This window comes from Emys orbicularis, chromosome 4 (assembly GCF_028017835.1).
Source record: "Emys orbicularis isolate rEmyOrb1 chromosome 4, rEmyOrb1.hap1, whole genome shotgun sequence".
NCBI lineage: Eukaryota > Metazoa > Chordata > Testudines > Emydidae > Emys > Emys orbicularis.
Window position 1 is genome coordinate 143,007,001 of NC_088686.1, and position 18,549 is coordinate 143,025,549.

At 49.8% G+C, this 18,549-nt stretch overlaps 1 protein-coding gene across 1 annotated transcript; it reads right to left on the reverse strand.

The window, feature by feature from the left end:
* Positions 1 to 1,320: 1,320 nt before the first annotated feature.
* NUAK2 (NUAK family kinase 2) lies at positions 1,321 to 17,203 on the reverse strand. Its single transcript, XM_065404083.1, has 7 exons — positions 17,000 to 17,203; positions 9,708 to 9,828; positions 7,286 to 7,437; positions 5,682 to 5,747; positions 3,720 to 3,839; positions 2,580 to 2,712; positions 1,321 to 2,447 (listed from the first exon to the last, which is right to left on the reverse strand). The coding sequence occupies exons 1-7, from the start codon at positions 17,201 to 17,203 to the stop codon at positions 1,321 to 1,323; spliced, it is 1,923 nt and encodes a 640-aa protein (XP_065260155.1).
* Between the last annotated feature and the right edge of the window lie 1,346 nt (positions 17,204 to 18,549).

The window sequence follows — 18,549 nt, forward strand, 5'->3', positions numbered from 1 at the left end:
CCCATTTGCTTTTAAGATCATGGTTTCTGGGGTGCCCAGATTCTAGGTCCACCTGGCTTATTGCTGTCAGAGGCAGGCCTTGGCTGTAATTTTTAGAGGGGCTTCAAGGGAGTTTGACACCTAACTCCCATTGAGTGGAGTAGCTCCTCTAGCCAGAGGCAGTATCTGATCGCTAACCTTACAGTCTGTCAGAGGATGCTCTTCCAGCCCAGTGGATTTAAAGCAGCTGCAAGACAGGGTCCCACTGCAGAGAGCAGGGGTTTTATTACTTGAACTTGACTATGGCCCAAGCAAGATGCATCAGAATCCAAATAGCTGGAGGAATACATGTTACACCCATGGTCACTGCTGTGTTAAACCACTTCTGCCTGAAGCATTGAGATGGGAAAATTGTAACTGTTCCAACATTACAAGATTAAAGTAAAGAGTGCATTATTCCAGTTCAGACTTCCCAGAGTGGGTAAAGGGATGGATGTTGGTGGATGTTGGTGTTTATTGGCATACATGCCAGTAAATCCTAAGTGCCTAGATTTCAGTTACTAACAAGCCAAACGCCATCTTCTCAGCCCAGTGGCTGTTCTTGTCTCATTGCCCTGCTAAATCGGATTCCTTTCCTGGCTGTATTTCTACCGCCCCATCCTAGCCTCTTGTGCAGCAGACAGCAGAGTGCAAAAATTAAATAAAATCTGAAGCCGTCCAGCTTTTTTATTCCTTAACTTGAGATGACCAAGTCTATTTGTTTTGAGAGGTGAGGGAGTCCAGGAGAGAGCTGCAAAAGTGGTCTGCAGAGTTCTGTTGGAGACACTCTAGTTAACCCTTTCCTATACCACTCTGCAGCAGGAGTTACTCCAGTTTCTTACATGATCATGAGACCAGTCTTGCTACTTCTCCGGTATTTGGTCTGTTGAGAGTTCCCTGCAGATCAAGGTGGGTACCCACTCTTGCATACATACCTCACCCCATTGCACTTGCCTTCACTCACTCTACATCCACCTCCTTCTCATGCAACATATCTTGTTCCCTCTAAACATGCCTCTACTCGGTCGTACCCTTTGTAAGCCACTTGGGCACTGTTAAAACCTTCTTTCCTGCCCTTCCCCTCCACATGCACCCCATGCCAGAAGAGTACAAGGATGCAAATAAATACTTCCAATGTCACCGCTGCATTTCCAGCCCTGCAAGGGGACAGCCAGGCTGGGGAAGGCTCTCCCCACTCCCACCTCCAAGGCAGTGCAATTGTTCTGGCACTGCTGTCCCTCACAGCAGTCCCATCTGCAGAGGCGTCAGTGGCATGCGCAACAGGTTGCAGGCTGGAGCTCCTCAGCTGAGCTTCATGCTGATGGCCATGGCCTGCTTGTAGACATCGGTGACGTTCTCACAGTCTGCCAGAGAGAAGCAACTGTCCCTGAGGGGGCTTTGGCAATGCGTCACAGTCCAGCGCCGGAGCCTGCGCCCTGGCTCCTCCTCAGTCTCCTCCAGCCAGAGGAGGTCGTCCACAGAGATGCAGCTGCGCATGCCCCCGCCCCCATCCGGCATCCTCTCAGGCAGGTCGAGCTGGTCGAAGGACTCTGTGGAAAGGATGCTGTCCTCACTCACAGCGCTGGATGGGTGGGCCCGGGAGGCCAGCGGGTGTTTGGGCAGGGCCACCTCGCTGAAGGAACCAAAGCCCTTGATGGGGTCGCTGTCTGATTCCGTGTTGCTGGAGGAATATTTCCCATTGTGCTTCAGGATGCCCTTCCTCCTGGCAGGAAGGCCCTCGGGGCTCTGGCCCGGGGAGAAACTGCTAACAAAGACACTGGCATCCAAGTCGGAGTCTAAAAGGTCCCTGGAGTCAGTGTGCTCTGGGGAGGAGTAATACCCAGATTCTCGCTTTTGGGGCTTCTTCAGTATTCCCTTCTTGGGCACCACCAGGGCAGCAGCGCCAGCATCCGTGGTGCAGGCAAGCCCCCTGGAAGAGAGGCCACGAATCAGGTCCGTGGTTTGCGCCACACGGTCGTCACTTGTGTCGCCGGTGGTCGCCATGGGCAGAGGGGCAGGGGCTTGCGTTTTCTGCTCGCAGGAGTTCCTTCTCTTCAAGATCCCCTTGGGCCTCTTCAGGATGGACTTGGAGGGGTTCTCCGTAGCCAGGGCCACCTCCTGCAGAGCCTGGGTGACGTCGTTCTCCTTCTTGGACTTCTTGAGCGAGCGCTGCCTCTCCAGGGCGACGCCGGGGATGTGCTGCTTGAAGAAGCAGCGCACCTTGGAGCTGTTCTCGAAGAGGGGCCGCGAGGAACGCCGCAGCCACTCCGCCACCGTGGCCAATGGGGACTCTGTCTCCCGCAGCAACTCCTGCTCCCCGATAGGCACCTTGTAGCCCCAGTTCACCCACCAGTGGCTGGCAATGTCCTCAATGGTGGCTCTGCGCTCCGGGTTCACCATTAGCATCCACCGGATCAGACCACAGGCATCTAGGAGGCAGAACAAGATCCCGGTCAGAACCATAGGGTGGGACGTGTCTGACTAAGACATGGGGGAGGGAATGAGAGGAGAGACACCCCCCCCCCCACCCAGAGGCTGTGTAATAGTAGAGTTCTGCTTACCGGATAGCTTAGTGGGCTCTCGGTATTCCCCACTAGTGATCTGCTGGACCAGGGTCTTGTAGTCTTGTCCATCAAAAGGCATCGTCCCATGGACCAAGATATAGAGGAGCACCCCAAGGGACCAGCTGTCAACCTGGGAGACAGATGGATCTTTGAGACAGGGTGGAATCCCGGCCAGATGTGCTCTGCCCCACCCACCCCAGAGCTTCAGAGTTGGTGCTGACTGCCAGCATCTAAAGGTCCAAGACAGGGAGCCACTTTAGCAGGCCAGCTTGTGACCCCATTGCAGTCAGTGCTAGAGGAGCTGAACTAGACCATGAGCGAGCCCACCAGTGACCTCACAGGCCACATCCTATGTATGCTCTCTACTAATGCCCTGTCACTTCCTTTACTGCAGGCCTGGGTGGTGAGTAGTCCCTGGCCAGGGCCCCCTCCCCAGCCCCCCGAGCACGTGGTGCACTACTGTGACCCTCCCAGCCCTCCCCCCGCGCACAGGGCAGGCAGTAGCACTGGCAGCCCCAGTGCCTCAAGCCCCCCCTCTACAAGTGCTGGTCCCAAGCCCAAGTCCTGGTCTCAAGCCAGCTGCAGCTGCCCTAGCCCCAGCCCGCTTCCCTGAAGAGGAGTGGGCTGCCTGTGCTGGGGCCAAGGGGGAAGGGCAAGCAGGAGGGGGCCATGCTGAGCTGTTGGGGGAGGCATAGCCTCCCCCAGCCTATGATACGCAACACCCATGGCTGCAGGCTCTGCATGTGGCTACAGTGGCTCTCAGAGAGCTAACTACACGTGAACTCTTATAAATAGCTTTTGCACTGCTGAGTTTATGTATTTGCCTACCATAAAGGGTCTGATGGATCATACGGTCATTGATTGCCATTAATGAGGCCAGCAGATCTAGCAGTTAGTGAGCACTATCATGGGACAGATATTGGCACTCTGGCTCTTCTGGCTATTGGGTTCTTAGGGGAAAGGACATTCCTGACTCCAAGCAGAGGGGGCATGAGAAGGATCAGGTGTGTCCTGCACTAGCTAGTGGGACATTCCTCTGCCTCAATTACAGCAAGACACCTGCACTACTCCACCGGGGGTGGGGGTGAAAGCTTCCCTCCACTCCAGCACTTTCTAGGAGAGGGAAATGCAACTTACCTCTGGTCCTTTATAGGGCCTCCCATTCACAATTTCAGGGGATGCATAGAGAGGGCTGCCACAGTAGGTCTGCAGGAATTTGTCTTGCTGGTAGACATTAGATAGGCCAAAGTCTGCTATCTAGAGAGGGGGAGAGATTCACTTTTGTTATTGTTTGTGAAGCCAACAATAAGGGGAAAGTTGTAGGAGTCCAACAGTGTTATGAAACTAAAGAGAAGATCCTACAAACTTCTAAAAAAAAGGTCAGAGTAACCTAGGTTGTATCCACTGCAGCTTCACCACTAGAATATTCTTCCCTCCGCCTTGGTCACCAAGTGAGACGCTGCATCGAGTTGATCTTCCACTTCAGAAGCTGGATCTGCTGCCCTGCCCTACCCTACCCGGCCTTCCCCAAAGCCATTCTTATGGGCAGGTCCTCCGATCTACTCAGACCCTCCGCTGAGGAAAGGTTTCAATAGCACAGGGCAGCGTGAACCTGCCGTTAGTACAAGGCCAGGAGAGGTCGCTGGGGAGTGACAGCGGCCACTCAATTAGGCCCAGAGGGGAGGTGTCCTCGTACTTGTTGGAAGTAGTTCTTGGACTTCCCTGAAGACAAGTTTCATGTGGAAAAGCTTTTCTAGTCTGTACCTGAGGCTTTGGTATGTCTGACAGCTTCAAGAGGCAGTTCAGTGATTTTGCTCTCCCTGTTGGCATGCCCCATAGTAGCTAAATTGTACCATCAGCAAATGCCTATCATCTTTATCAACACTATGACCAATCAAGTGAACCAGAAGGTACAGAACATGCTTGCAGGTTTGCAATTGCAGAACGGCCTATTGTTAAGATAAACAGCCTACAGGGCTTTGTTTATTATTAACTGTACAAAGTCCCTGCTCTGTTCGTACCTGTCTCCCTTATTAGGAGAGAACACCGACTCCCTGGGTGGCTGTGCACCAGCCGTGCTACAGAGCCAGAGGCCAGAAATAAAAAGTGTTGCTTAAAGACAGAAGCAGGTGAAGCACTTGGTAGAGGTCATCTGATAGGAAGGAGGAAGAGCCGAAGCTCAAGCCTAGCCCAGAAAGCTGGATTTTAAGCTTCTAACAAATAAATTCAGAAGGAAGCAAATTGATCAGAAATTCCCTTCCTTTACTGGAAACTGGCATTTCCTTGTTTACAAGCTATGAAGTGGTTTCTCTTTTGAGTGCCAAGCTGGCTAGGTGTGTCACTGTTTGGACTCTCGTTTCAATATTGCTGGTTTACCAGCCATCAGATAAGGAATAATGATTTCAGTAGCTCAGAAAGTTTCTGGGAATCATCTGCCATTATCAAGCCCTGCTGCTGCCCAATGCGGATCTTAGTCTAACCCCGGTTAAAAGGTCAGACAGCAGTTGTACTGTCAGCACTGCCAGCCCTTTGAATGGCAAGGACATGACATGGGCACTCTGCTGCTATGGAGCAATCTAAGCCTTGGAGTACTTTGGCAGGATCAAAAGTTAGATCTCTTCTCCCTCCCCCTCATGGATTTGCTGGTAACCAATAATCCTCCATTCCTGACCAAACGGACCAGCCACACTCCACTTCAGAACATCCTCCTACACTGCATGGTCAGAGGAAGCAATGAGCAGTTTAGGGGATAGCTCCCAGGGCTGCAGAAGTAGAAGGCTATTGTGGTGAACCAACAGGTCTCAAATCTTATTTGAGTGCAGCGTTACCAAGAACCAGGCATGTGTGACTGATCCCCAAACCCATGGAAGGTTAGCATACTGATGACCAGAGGATGATTAAGAGAGCCATTCTGTCTTCCCAGTGTCTAAGTGGCCATGGTAACATGCAGTGCCCAATCCATTAAGGAATGAAGCCATGCTCTGTGCAAGAACCCTTGGTCTAGTTCATAAATTTGCTGCAATCCAGGAGAATTAGCAAGTTTTACACAGACTGCATTTTTGTTTAAAAATGCAACTGGGCTTTGTCAGCCTCACTCACCTGAACATTGCCCTTTCCATCAAGCAGGATGTTTTCTAGCTTCAGGTCTCGATGAACAATTCCATTCTAGAGGGGGCGGAAGAGAAAGTGGAGTTGGTGTTTGGCTTGAGGAGGGGAGAGAGTTAATCACAGCAGGGAGGTTACTGCAGTTCACAGACACAACCGGTCTTCGAGATATGCTGGCAGCAGGTGGACAGGTTGTGTTTATATCTGAGCTTGTGAAAAGCTCAAACAAGATACGAATTCCCAGTAATGGAGAGGAGATTAAGCGTTTGTGTCTGTGTATTCAACTGTAAGTGTAAGCTGCTTCCCACAATGGGGTGCCAAAAGGAAAGGGCCTTGACTTCACATCAGAGGTGCTTTTTTACATTAGGCTGTGAACTATAATTCTTCCAGGTGGTGGGTGGCACCCCACCACCATTGTGCCAGGAACGAGTAGATACATGTGCTGGGCCTTTCAGCACTTCCATTTGCTTGGAAGTAACCCATCTAGACTAGCTGTACAGATTATTTCCCATTGATTCCACCCATGCCCTGGTGCTTGGATATGCATCTGTATAGTTTACTAGCAACTGCCGGGGCTGTCAGAATTACTGAGCACCCACAACCCACATTGAAATAAATTGTTCCAGGACATCTCTGAAGAGGACCACGAACTGGGTGCAAAACTTGGAGAATCTTGGCAGCTACATATTGCAGCGGATAAGCTGCCCAGCTCAAGCGGCCCAATTGTCCAGTGACCTGTTCTTAAGCCAGTGTGAAATTTGTGCTGGGGACCAGTCCCTCTGGAACATGTTTGCCCACGGTTGTACATAAGCAAGAACCTGAAACTCCAGGTCTCCTGGGCATGAGGAGGTACAAGCATTGGGATGGTTCAGACAAGGTCTTTCACCAGGTGTCCCTGCATGCTATTTCCCCACATGGACTTGATGCAGAAGTCACACTATGAAAAGTGAAACTTGAACGGGGCTATTTTAGCTTTTACTTTAAGACTTGTGTGACAGCTCTGGGTGTTCCCCTTACCTTGGGGTTGGGCTGGAATGAATACACTGATTGACCTAGCTAGAAAGGCACAGCACTTTAGCATTAAGACATGCCAGAGCTAGGCACCCTGGTCTCCCCAAGGGAAGCTTGCAATTCCCTTCCAAACCCCAGAGATAGGCGCCAGCACAGGACTCACCCTGCATGCTCCCTGTCTGGAGGGTGCAGGGAGTCAAGGATTAGATGAACAGGTCTTTTTTTGGGGGGGGGGCCGAGAAGAGATGCTGGGTTGGACCCAGCTAGAACACAAGGTGAAGTGCGGGACAGCGAGCTTGTCAACCAGCCAGGTGATATTCTTTAGCAAGTTGCACTCCTCCAGATAGGCGGTTTTATCTAGTTAAGAGTCTGACTAATGTACCCCTTCAGTCTATGCTGTTGTATCATCATATCGTCCTCAACCCCACCAGGCAGTGCCCGGGAGGTGCACAGGAGTAAGACTAACATTCATGGGTAAGAATCTGGTTGGAGACTATGGCTGTGGACAAGTATCACCTTTTGCACCAATTAGGTCATGGAGAGGCCCCATGCCCTCCTGCCGCCCAGACTTGGAGATGCTCACTTACCTTGTGACAGTAGTAGACCGCAGACACGACCTGCCTGAAGAAGTGTCGTGCCTCCTGCTCAGTCAGCCTCTGCCGCTCGTTGATGTAGTCATACAGATCTCCCTTGCTGGCATACTCCATCACAATGACGATCTTGCTATTGTTTTCAAACACTAGATGGGACAAAAAGGGGGAAAGTTGGGTCAGGAGATGCCACAGAGCAGTCAAATATGTTCAGGAGTTAGGGTGCCTTCAAACATGGAGGCCTGTTGGCATCTGCTTTCAACTGGCATCCTGGTCCGTGCCTGCTAGTCTGATTTAAAAAAAAAAAAAAAAAAGTTACCCACCCCATTTCTGCAGTCTCTGGTTTCAGCCAAAAAGGTAACATCTAGACTCCATTGCTTTAGCAGAAGTGCCCGTTCCATTGCTGGGGGGTACAACCAGACTGCTGCTCAGCAGATTGGGGCTGTAGACGATACACTAGGTAGCTGCTATATTGATCTACAACAAAGGATTCCAAGCTGACAAAGGTGGCATGTGGTTCTTAATAGCCCTGACAAGGAAAACAACTGCAATGGTTCCAGTTTGGGTGTACACCACTACATCCTCAGAATCCATTACACAAAGCCAGATTTAGCCAAGAAACGCATGCTTTTCCTCGGCTATTTTTAGAAGTGATATTTTTGGATTCTGATAATGGAGACCAGGATCAGAATGACTCAGTCAGTACAAACGTTCAGCGTAACGTACGCCACCAGTCCTCTTGCTGTGTTTAGAGGAGAAACCTTGAGATACTGCACGCATCATTTCTGAAAGGGTGTGATACAGCCATTACCACGTAGCTTTATACCAGGCATGATAAAGCTATAAAAATTCCAGAGTCAGCTGACAGAGATATTAAATACAAGTTTCAAAGAATCAAGGAAGTAAGGTGTTCAAATGATACTAGACCAGTCTGACTGGAGACTTGCTCTGGGTTGGTTTGACTGCAACTAGAATTTGAGAGCAAATTTTCACCCAAGTTCAGTGGTCGTTAAGAATGGTGCCTTCACAACACCGGAGACCAAAGCCCTCTGTCCGTAAGACAGCATGGGCAGCAGCACAAGCGTCCTAGTGGCTAGCTAGGACTTGGATAGGGAAAAGGAGAACTCTAGTAGTGAGGGTAGCTTGGTCTTCATACTAGACTAACTACTGCAGTGCTTTGCAATGCTGGCACTGGGCCATTGAGAACTGGAGTTGGTGGTACATTTCACGTAGATCACTAGACAGCTGTCAGGTAGCTGCTGGTCAGAAGTGGTAACTGGCGGAGTTGGAATTCAAATGCAGGACCTGGAGAGGAAAGGTTCCATATCCTCGGGGCTAGCCAGTCCATGCTTTTGCTGAAAGCGGCATTTCAGGTCTCTAGCTTTCTGACTACATGTGGTTGTGGGGCAGGCAGACTAAAAAGGCTTCTGAAGCACTCCAGCCTTTATTCTCTGCATTGTTCAGAATGGAGGGGAGGGGAAGAGGCTATTTTTAGAGCAGATATTCCCCTCCTGCCACCTGATTGCCTCATTTTGTACACAAAACAAGGATGAAATCCAAGAGCTGATCAGCAGAAGCCTGAGAGCCTAACCGCACGCAGTTCCGGAGGCTGCTGAGTCACCCGCTCGTGCCCCAGGCATGAGCAATAAGCGAGTTGCTTCCGCCTGCTTGTTTTGCCATATTTTCCCATTTTTTAATATGGGAAATGGAGAGTCTTGGGTATCCCTAACAAGAATAATCCACAGGGAGAGCTGCTTGCTTAAATTTTAGCTTTGCCTAGTTCCCCTCCCCCACCCCACCCCAGAAGGAATTCTATAATCTAATGCCTGGTTACCAGTAACCTTTAAAGCACCTCCCAACTCCCCACCCCAGCTAGCTTTCACAGGCAATTTAAGTCTGCATCAGAGACAGCCAAGTTGCAGCATCCCTCAGTGTGATGTAACATGATGCAGTTTGCAACTGGATACAGGATTTTGCATCCATACAGGATGTTGAATTGGGCAGAAGAATTCCAGGGGTAGGATTTAGGGCTGCAGCTGTGCTCATCCCAGAGTCTACCTCTCCCAAGTTTGCAGGTTGCTCAGAGCAGCTCAGTGACAGAAGCCAGTTTCATGGTGCAGAGGGGCATCATTGCATGTTAAAGCCCAGGGAAGATCTTTTCAATAAATATTGCACTTGGCAGGATGCAGACACAACCAAAGTAAGTCTGACCACTTACCGTTAGCCAGCTCTGCAGATTCCCTAGGAACGTGTCAGCTGCACTAAGTGCAGCAAGAGGTGAAGGGCTAGTTGGCAGTGAGACACAAAGCATAAATTCGATGCTTAAAGGAGGGTTACTTCCTTGCACAGACCAGTTTAAGTTATGGATTGAGTGAAATCCTCACTTGTCCCCCCAACTATCCACATTAGCCAAGCCTACCTTCATGGATACCAATGATGTGGGGGTGGTTGAGGGATGACATTATCTCAATCTCTCTCCGGATGTGGACAAGATCCTGCTCATCCTTAATTTTGTCTTTCCGGATTGACTTGATCGCAACCTGTAAATGAGAACAGAAATAAAGGAAGCATTAAAGCTGGAGCCTGCGGGGTTCCTGCAGAGTGTCTCTCACTGAAACGAGAGATAGGAGACTCGCCAGTTACTGGGTGCATGGGATTGGAGTAACCAGACTAGTACAATGGCAGATGAAACCTCAGCTTGTGTACCTATTTGCATGGGGGTAGCCTCTAGAGACAGGAGTTGGAAGCTTATTGTTCTAGGCATTGTACATAGAACATGAGAGCCCCGCCCTGAAAAGCTTGCTGTCTAAATAGACAAAGGAAGTGGTGTCCCCATTTTAGAGATGGGGAATGGAAGCAGAGATTTGGATGACTTGCCCAGGGTCACACAAGGAGTCTGTGGCAGAGCAGGGAATTGAACCCAGGAGTCCTCGCCCAGTGCTTTAACGGGACCATCCTTCACACTGTGACTCAGCCTTACTGAGGAGAGAGTTCAATGGTTTAGGCTCTGTCTTGGTGAGTTCTTTTGTTGGGCGCTTGTTACAAATGGTCACCTCCCTTTGAACCCCATGCCTCAAAGCTCTACGCAAGTGATCTGGGTTAGCACTCCCCTTCATACAATCCAGATTTCTAGTTCACTGCAGAACGATTTGGGGGAAAGGCCCTTGTCTCCCTGGAAAGCTGTTCCTTTCTCTACTTCCCACTAGCCACAAAGCCCAGAGTGCTGCAAGATCTGCCACCCCTACCAGAAACCACAAACCCCGCTTTCCTGCAAGGTAGAGCAAGGGGCCAATCTGTTAGTTACATTACATGAACAGTGTCTGACCCCAGAGCTGCCCGGTACATTACAGCCAGCGAATGGAATGTGACCTGTACACATGACTTGGAAGATAAACAACATCTTGGTTTGGTGCAGATGGAAAACAGGTTTCTTTGTTTCTCCAGAAATGTTTGCTTCAGAGGAACAGATTACTTGGATTTGATGAGAGAAAGTTTGGCACTCAAGGAGTCATCAGCAAGTTCCTGCTAATGTTCCCCACATGACAGAGGCACAAGCAATAAACACAGGACTTCCCTGAAACGGGACCTGTTGGCTGGCATGCTGAAAATACAGACTGCCAGCAGCAGCCAGAGTTTGCTCAGATTTCTTCATTATGAATGCTCCTCTACAAGGAAAGAGAAAGAGGGGAGGAGAAAGAAAAGTAAGTGCTGAAGAATGGATGCCTCCTAATCCTCTTTCAAAGGGGCTGGAGAGAAACAATATACTCCTTGGGTTGAATTTACAACTGAATCCAGCAGAACCTCTTTTCTTCTATCAGACAAGAATGCGGAACAGCGTTAAGCCTGTAAAAGGATCCTAGATGATACAAAGTGCCAGGTCTCCCAGCAACAAGGAAAGGGGGGGCAGCTTTGCCTTGCACCCCAGGGTCAGTGCAGGGCTAGAGTTCTCTTTAATGAAGGGAATCTTCCTACAGGTGATCTGCTGGCATTATTGAACGACAGATGCTCGCCCGAATGCCTCCCTGGCATTCTTCCTCCGCCCCAGCCTGCCAGAGTAGTGCCCCACTGCCTAGACTCTTCCCAAGTCAGGTTTGACCTGGCTCCTTCCCTTGAACATGCTGCTGATTGGGAGGTTACAGTAACCAGGCGCATGCATTCCAGCTAGCTGCTCCTCACGCATACTGGGGTCACAAGAGATGTACCACACACTTTGCATCATTGCTATTCCTGTTATGTCACCATCTCTTTCCCCTGCAAAGCGTGACCTGGTGCTGTCAGAGTGACATCTCCCAAGACTGGCTTAGCTCAGCTGCCAGTTTGTCACATCACTAATAATGAATCAGTGACCGCTAGAGCAGCAAGCTTTAGATTGCCACATCAGTCCCTTTGTGCAAGGCATCATTCGGACAGATGTACAGGAAAGGTCGGATTCTCCCACACTCTGAAGCACCTCCCTGCTCTACACTGGGTCCCATTTACCTAGTCAAGCACTGAAACATGGGGTCAGCAGCAGGACATTTGATTTCCACATGCAAGAGAACGTTATCATGTGCTGGCCCAATTAGAGGGTTTAAACCCAAGCGTTACTAAGAGCCATAACAAAATCCAGCCTGGGAGGGTGTGAAAACCCAAGTCCAAGACTTGTTATCCAACAATACAGAAGGCATGTACTCAAGAGTGACATGAGCATTGGACACTCATTCAGTGGCCTCTCTGCTACGTTCATGGGTTAAAGATTAACCCTTTCTGTCTCAACACTCCATTATCTGGGTGTGCATAACTGCTTGAAAGCCTTTATGTAACAAGCTAGCCTGCCTGCCCCCCAGCTCCCAAAGTCCCTACTATGAGTCACTTGCTGGCCATTCACCTCCCAGCGCCATGTGGCTGGAATGCCTGGCATCTGGCCTGGCTTGATAATCTTTGGGACACAGAGCCACCTGCTGCATCAGCAGCTTTTGTGCCTGCTGACAGATGAATGGCTCTAGCCAAACCTCTGAAAATGGAGGAATCTTAAGGCTTCTGATGCAGTTGGGCATACACACTTGCGTATGTCCCATCCCCATTAAGGGGGCCAATATTCCTACAGCATCAAGTGGCATTAGCCCATCAAGCTTACAGTAAACAGCTAGCAGCAATTGTCTCTTTCCCACCCTGACCCCCATCCCCATGCTGCTCACCTCCCAACTTTGAACGAGTCTGGTTTGGATAGGCTAGTGCTATGGCATCCAGCTAAGCACTTTAAGAGTTCTTCCCAGCAAGGAGAAGCCACGGTCCGTGCTCGAGTCTCGTGCATGTAGTTGCCTATTATTGTACAAGACCATTTGTCTAATGCTGGAGCTCAACAACTAGCTTTCAAGACTAGCTTAGTGCTGGCTTGAAGCCATGCTATTCAGCTTCTCTTATTCCTGCCCCATCACAGGTACAGCATGGACCACACTAGTGCCAACTCCCAGTTCTGAGCTGAAGCAGCCTCTATTGGCAGTCAAGTAATTCACGCGCCATAGCCTGCTCATGCCCCACTCTGGTGGGGCTGTTAAGGAGGTAGACACACACCTGTGCCACTGGAGGCTGGCCATGAACACTAGACAGCCAGCTCTGTCCACCTCAAGCTTCAGGCCACCTAAATAACAGAGCATGCATGTCTAGAACATCCTGTGGGGGCACATGAGAGCCTCCAAGACTGTTGTGCACTTCACATTACCAGGCGCTCTGCTGGTCATCACCACTTGGTGATTTGAAAGCAAGTTCTGAATCAGGAGGGTTTAATTATGCTTCGGGGGCGGGGGGGGGGGGGGAAATGGCAGAAAGAGCAAAGAGTATTTCAAGGAGGTGACAAACGGTATATTACTAAGCCACAAGCCCATCAGGTGCTTTTAAAGCTGTTCCAGGTTGTAAGCACAATATCATATTCCTGGTGAATTATGGATTCCATCCCATTATGGAGAAGTCCAGTGTTGTTTTGTTACTAAAGATCAAAAGGGAGGTTTTTGCTATTTTTAAACTGTTCCAGGTGCCCCTTTCCCCTCCACATAGCACCGATCCAGGAGTATCGGTCAGACATTGCAGGCAAGTACCGTAGAAACTCAAGCCTCTTGTTTGGCTTGGCTGAAACCCAAGCACTAAAAGCTTCTCTCCCCCAGCCTGTGGGCAGGTGCTGTCGAGCAAACAGGTGCAGAAGGCAGGCTCACTTACTCAGCCCCTGAGCTGCATTTCCATTGGGAGTTTCAGATCAAAACAAGGACAAGAGCCAACCACACTCTCAGCATCCCAGTTACTTCGGAAGGGAAACTTCCAAGTGGTCAGGAAGGACATTCATAGCGGGAAAAAAACTAACTTCTTCTTACATCTGAACAGCAGGGCATGAGAACCCTGCAGCTGAAGAAATGTTTATAGCAGAAAATTAATGTTTCACACAAAAACATCACCATTTCCATGCAGTCGGCAAACTTCAACTGAAATCCACACACCAGCTCCACGATTAAACAAGACTGCAAGTTCTGCTTTGATTGGTCTGAGTCTAAGTAGGATGACTAGAGATAAGAGAAGGAACAGGCTAGCCAATGGGTGTGTGTGTGTGTGAGTGTGTGAGTGTGTGAGAGAGTGAGAGAGAGAAACTGGCTACTTAATTAAACCAACAGAGGCAGCTTCTGCATAGCCAGAGGAGAGAGAGAACACTGAAATACCATGGGCACTGTGACTCTTGCTAATAGGGTTAGCATCGCTCACGGTCCTTGAAAAGACTAACCAAATGAAGTTATTTGCTCTTGTACCTTATTTAGGAAGCGGAAGCCACTAAAAATGAACAAATATTAACCCACTTTACTGCCAAGTGGGGTTAGGAAGAGAACACAAGAGGGCTTTGTGATGCAGGCACTTGCTTCTAAGTGAATAGTGCCACATATGAACTAGCTAAGTCACCTACACCTAGGGATGGTTTGGTGGCCTGCATATGCTATTTCTATTACGGTAGCATTAGGAGGCCATTATCATGCTAGGCACTGAACAAACATGAACTCCTGTCCCAAACAGCTTAATTCCAAGTATTAGATTAGACAAGCCCAATGACACCTGCTTTTGGGTACTCTCAGAGAAGTCCAGTAGTAAGTGAGCTACTGAGGTTGAGCCAACCCTTCTTCTCCAGCTCCCAACTAAAGGGATCCTTCCAGGTCAAGATGTGGGAGACTGCACTGTCACAGTCCTGGTTATGCAGCAGATTAGGAGACTCCAGAGCCATCAGATAGGCCATTTCTTTTGCCAGCACTACACCTTCTTAACTCAGCCAAGAACTACTTCATGTTACATAAGGAAAGGAAAACTGTACATTTAGAATTCTAGCAAGTCAGAGCACAATTGTTTCTCTTTACATGCCATTCTGGCACATTAGTAATTGAATCTCACACCCACCCACGCCTTCTCCTCAGGACTTGAACACGGATGCTTTGCCAGGCCGGTTGAGTTATTGAAGTTACTGTCTTGATGTTTACCCACATAAGAGGAGATCATGTGGGTTTGTGTGTATGAATCTGTCTTCCATGGATCGATCACCTCTCGCACCTTAGTGACTCAAAGCAGGGAGCAAGTGTCTAACTTTGCCTTTTAGACTTTTGCAGAGGCTCCTTGGGTGTTAGGTCCACTCAGTATTTGTAGCTGATCCATTTTGTGTTAGCATTTCCCTCCCCAAAAAACCTCTCAAGATAGAATGTTGGCCTCCAACCACAGGGAAATTTACAACGCAGTCTCCCATTTTAGACAGACAAATCGCAGTATTGGTCTGTATTGCTTCACCACCAAAAAGTCCAATGTGTGTGTGTTTTCACACACAGTTCTTGGAGAGGCCTGCAACTAAAAACCTGTAGTTGGTTGAAGAGTGGCAGAAACACCATCAAGTTGAAGCAGACACTCTTGGAATCAGGGTTGAGGAGACAATTTAGAGGTGTAGAGTTGCTTGCATGCTGCACCACTTAAACTTTTTATGTTTCATAGTCAACCAAAACTCGGGGGGGGGGGGGGAGAGAGACTCGCGTGTTCTCTACTACTCGATATGTACAAACCCCTTTTCAGGAGCAAATCTGACTTTGATTGTCAAGTGTGCAACAGGAAGCTGTGATCTCCTCTACACCCCCCACCCCACCCCCAAGAGCCACTCAATAGTGCTCCAAGATGTAGTAACATAATGCAACTGCTGGACCAAGTTCTCTGAACTACAGATCTTGCTAGACCTACACACATTACACCTCTCAGAAAGGTTTTATAGAGGGATGCATGCCCTCATGCAAGTCATCTGTTGGCAGCCAAACCATTTAGATGCCTGTGATGAGCACCAAGCAGTTTTACTGCATGCAGTATCTAAAGCTTTAGTGTAAAGCCAGAATCGGTCCCTTTCGCCTCCTGCAGAGTTCCAATTACTTCAGTCAAGTTACTCCTGCTTTATACCAGGGTAGGCAAGATCAGAATCAGACAGGCCCTTATGAGAGAGGAGAGAGCTTGGAATCCCTGTTGATTTGACAATAGGCTCACCTAAACCCTAGCCAAAGAGAGGTCCCTTTTTGCATTTCAAATTAGCACAGGCCATGAAGGCAGACCAGTGGCAGGCAATTCATGTCAGATCAATTACAACAACTACAGTAAATACGGCAGCAGAGTACTGGCTGGCTTGTCGTTCCCTTTCAAGAGGAAATAAATTCCCTGGCAGAGGCTCTGGCGGTGCTTTATTGCACAACACAGCCTCTCACTTCACAAACAACAACAAGGTGCTGTTAATTTTATAATCCCATCACACCGAGAGGGCCCCATCACAGGAACATTTAAAGGGATTTTCTGTGACCATCTCATCTACTCCACCTATAGAGCCACTAGCAAAACATCTTGACGTTTGCACCAGTCCAAGTCGAGATTGCACCATGAAGCAGAGCCTAATCATTTTACTCTCTCCCATCAACGAGAGTTACTCACCCTGGGAAAGTAGCTTTTGCAAGGCTGCTCTACCGGGTCTTGTCTAGACAAGTGGCAGAGCCAGCAACCTCATTTAATTTGTTCCAAATAAGATTAACTTTGCAGTTCTTTTTTGCCTTACTTGTATTACCACCACCACCTCCACCTCCATGATCTAAGGTTTCATTACAGCAACCCTTCCCCTTCACCACCATCCCTTGAATTACATATTGGTAAATAGTCACGTACTATGCACCTAGCAACTGGTTATTCCCCACCATCACTAGTGTAGCCTTGAACCTGAAGGCCTGCAGGCAGCTTGGCTCAGCCCACGCCTCGCTCTGCCCTGCACACACTGCGCGCAGCTCAGCATTGCGCACCAACGCGCAAACGGGACAAGACCAAAATCGGGGGCTTACTGCAGCCGCACGCGCAAGGGGAGCGGGAGCGGCACTGCAGCTGCATGCGGGAGCAAGCCGCGCGCTCAAGGCAGGCAGCGCCCGTGCCCCGTGTAAACGCATCAAGCGTGAGGAGAGCGTTACACCAAACAGGCGCAAAGCACCAGTGCGAGGAGACCCTGAACGCTGGAGGGAAAGGCCGCTCTGCGCGCAAGGAGCAGCGGGAAGGCTGGAGACCCCAGGGATGGCACCGTCCCTTTGGAGCCGCCCTGGGGGTCGCCCCTGCGGCGCAGCGGCCAGAAGCAGGAAAGCGGGGCTGGGCTGCACGGGTGAAGCAGAGATGCCCCCGGCGGGGAAGGGCGCAGCGCCCGGCTCCACTTACCAGCTTGCCAGAGCGCTCCCTCGCCTTCTTCACCTTGCCGTAGGTGCCTTTGCCCAGCGTCTCCAGGAACTCGTAGCGGTGCCGGAGGTTGTGCTTGTGGTGGTGCCGCTTCACCGCCTGCTTCTTCATCAGCGGCTTGGGGGACTGGGTCCGCCCCTCGCCCAGCGAGGGGGCCAGCAGCGCCTCGGCCGGGGCGAGAGCCATGGCAGGGGCAGGGCGCACCGGAGCGCAGCGCTCTCCAGCCCAGGTGAACGGGGCAAGGCAGCGATTCTCTGCCGGCCGCGGCGCCACGGGGCCAATAAATGCTACAAACCTGCCCGGTCCGGGCCCGCCCCCCGCCTCCTAGTGGCCGCCCCAGGGCACGTGACCGGCTCCGAAGGGCTCCCTGCTAAAGGTGTCAATTGTGAGCGAGGGACTGGCAGAAGGAGACAAGCACTGGAGCAGACAGTGGTGCGGGAACTAGGGGCAGCCCCTGGCTTGCTGTAGTAATAACATACACCACATACAGGGGTTCTCTGGTTTTCCGTCATCAGCGGCACCCCCCCCCCCATAAACAAAAAGAACAGGAGTACTTGTGGCACCTTAGAGACTAAGTACTCCTGTTCTTTTTGCGGATACAGACTAACAGGGCTGCTACTCTGAAACCTGCCACTATAAACATTATTCCAGCACCCCTGGGAGGAGAGGCAGAAAGACAGACAGGTACTGGAGGAGAGACAGACACAGAAATATAGACAAGCAGATGGAGAGAGAGATGTGCAGAAAGGTACTGGAGGAGAGAGAGAAATGGAGAGGCAGACATACCGGAGGAGACTCAGAGAAACAAATGGATGGACAGGAGAAGAGACTGTCAGAGGCACTCATGGCTTGTCTATAGGCAGAGTTGTGCTGGTTTAAATCAAGGTGTGATGTTCAGGGGGTGCAAACGGCTGTGTGGACATGCTTATTTCAGTTTGTAACAGGCTTGTATCGATTTTAAGTCGATTAGGAACCACATTTAAGGTAAACTGAAGTGAACCCCTCTAAAACCAAAAGCAGCTCATCCACACAGGGGTAGCACCAATTTAACTGTAAACTAGTTTAACTAAACAGGTGCAAGTTTGTGTGTAGACAAGGCCACAGAAGTACAGACACAGAGAGAGGGAGAGAGTTACACACAAATATCCCAAAAGACACAGGCACAATAGGACACACAGCAATATGGAGAGATGTGCACGCAACCATAGACACAGATGTACCCAGAGAGGAACAGAGAAACAGTCGCATGCACAGTGGATCTGGGTTTCTCTCTTTAAAAAGGAGCCAGAACAAATAGTTACTGAAGAAAAGTACCTCCTACGTGAGCACTCTATGTGCATTGATGTAATAATTGTATTTATGGTGTGAAACATTGCTTTGCTTTAATAGAATCATAGGCTCTGTGGATTGAATAAATGCTGCTTATGTATGCTTACTGTGGAGGTGGGTGGGGAAAGACGTGCTGCACATTTACATCAAACTCTCATTTGCAAAATTGTTACACGCCGTTCTATTTCATTCTGCCCTACAGT

Bases quoted from the DNA above. Each gene is read 5' to 3' on its own strand.
- NUAK2 (XM_065404083.1), bottom strand. From the start codon at position 17,203: ATGGCTCTCGCCCCGGCCGAGGCGCTGCTGGCCCCCTCGCTGGGCGAG. The intron at 7,438-9,707 runs GTAGGCTTGGCT...TGTCCCATCTAG, and splicing joins CATCATTGGTATCCATGAAG to TGTTTGAAAACAATAGCAAG. The intron at 2,713-3,719 runs GTAAGTTGCATT...TCTGTCTCCCAG, and splicing joins GGCCCTATAAAGGACCAGAG to GTTGACAGCTGGTCCCTTGG.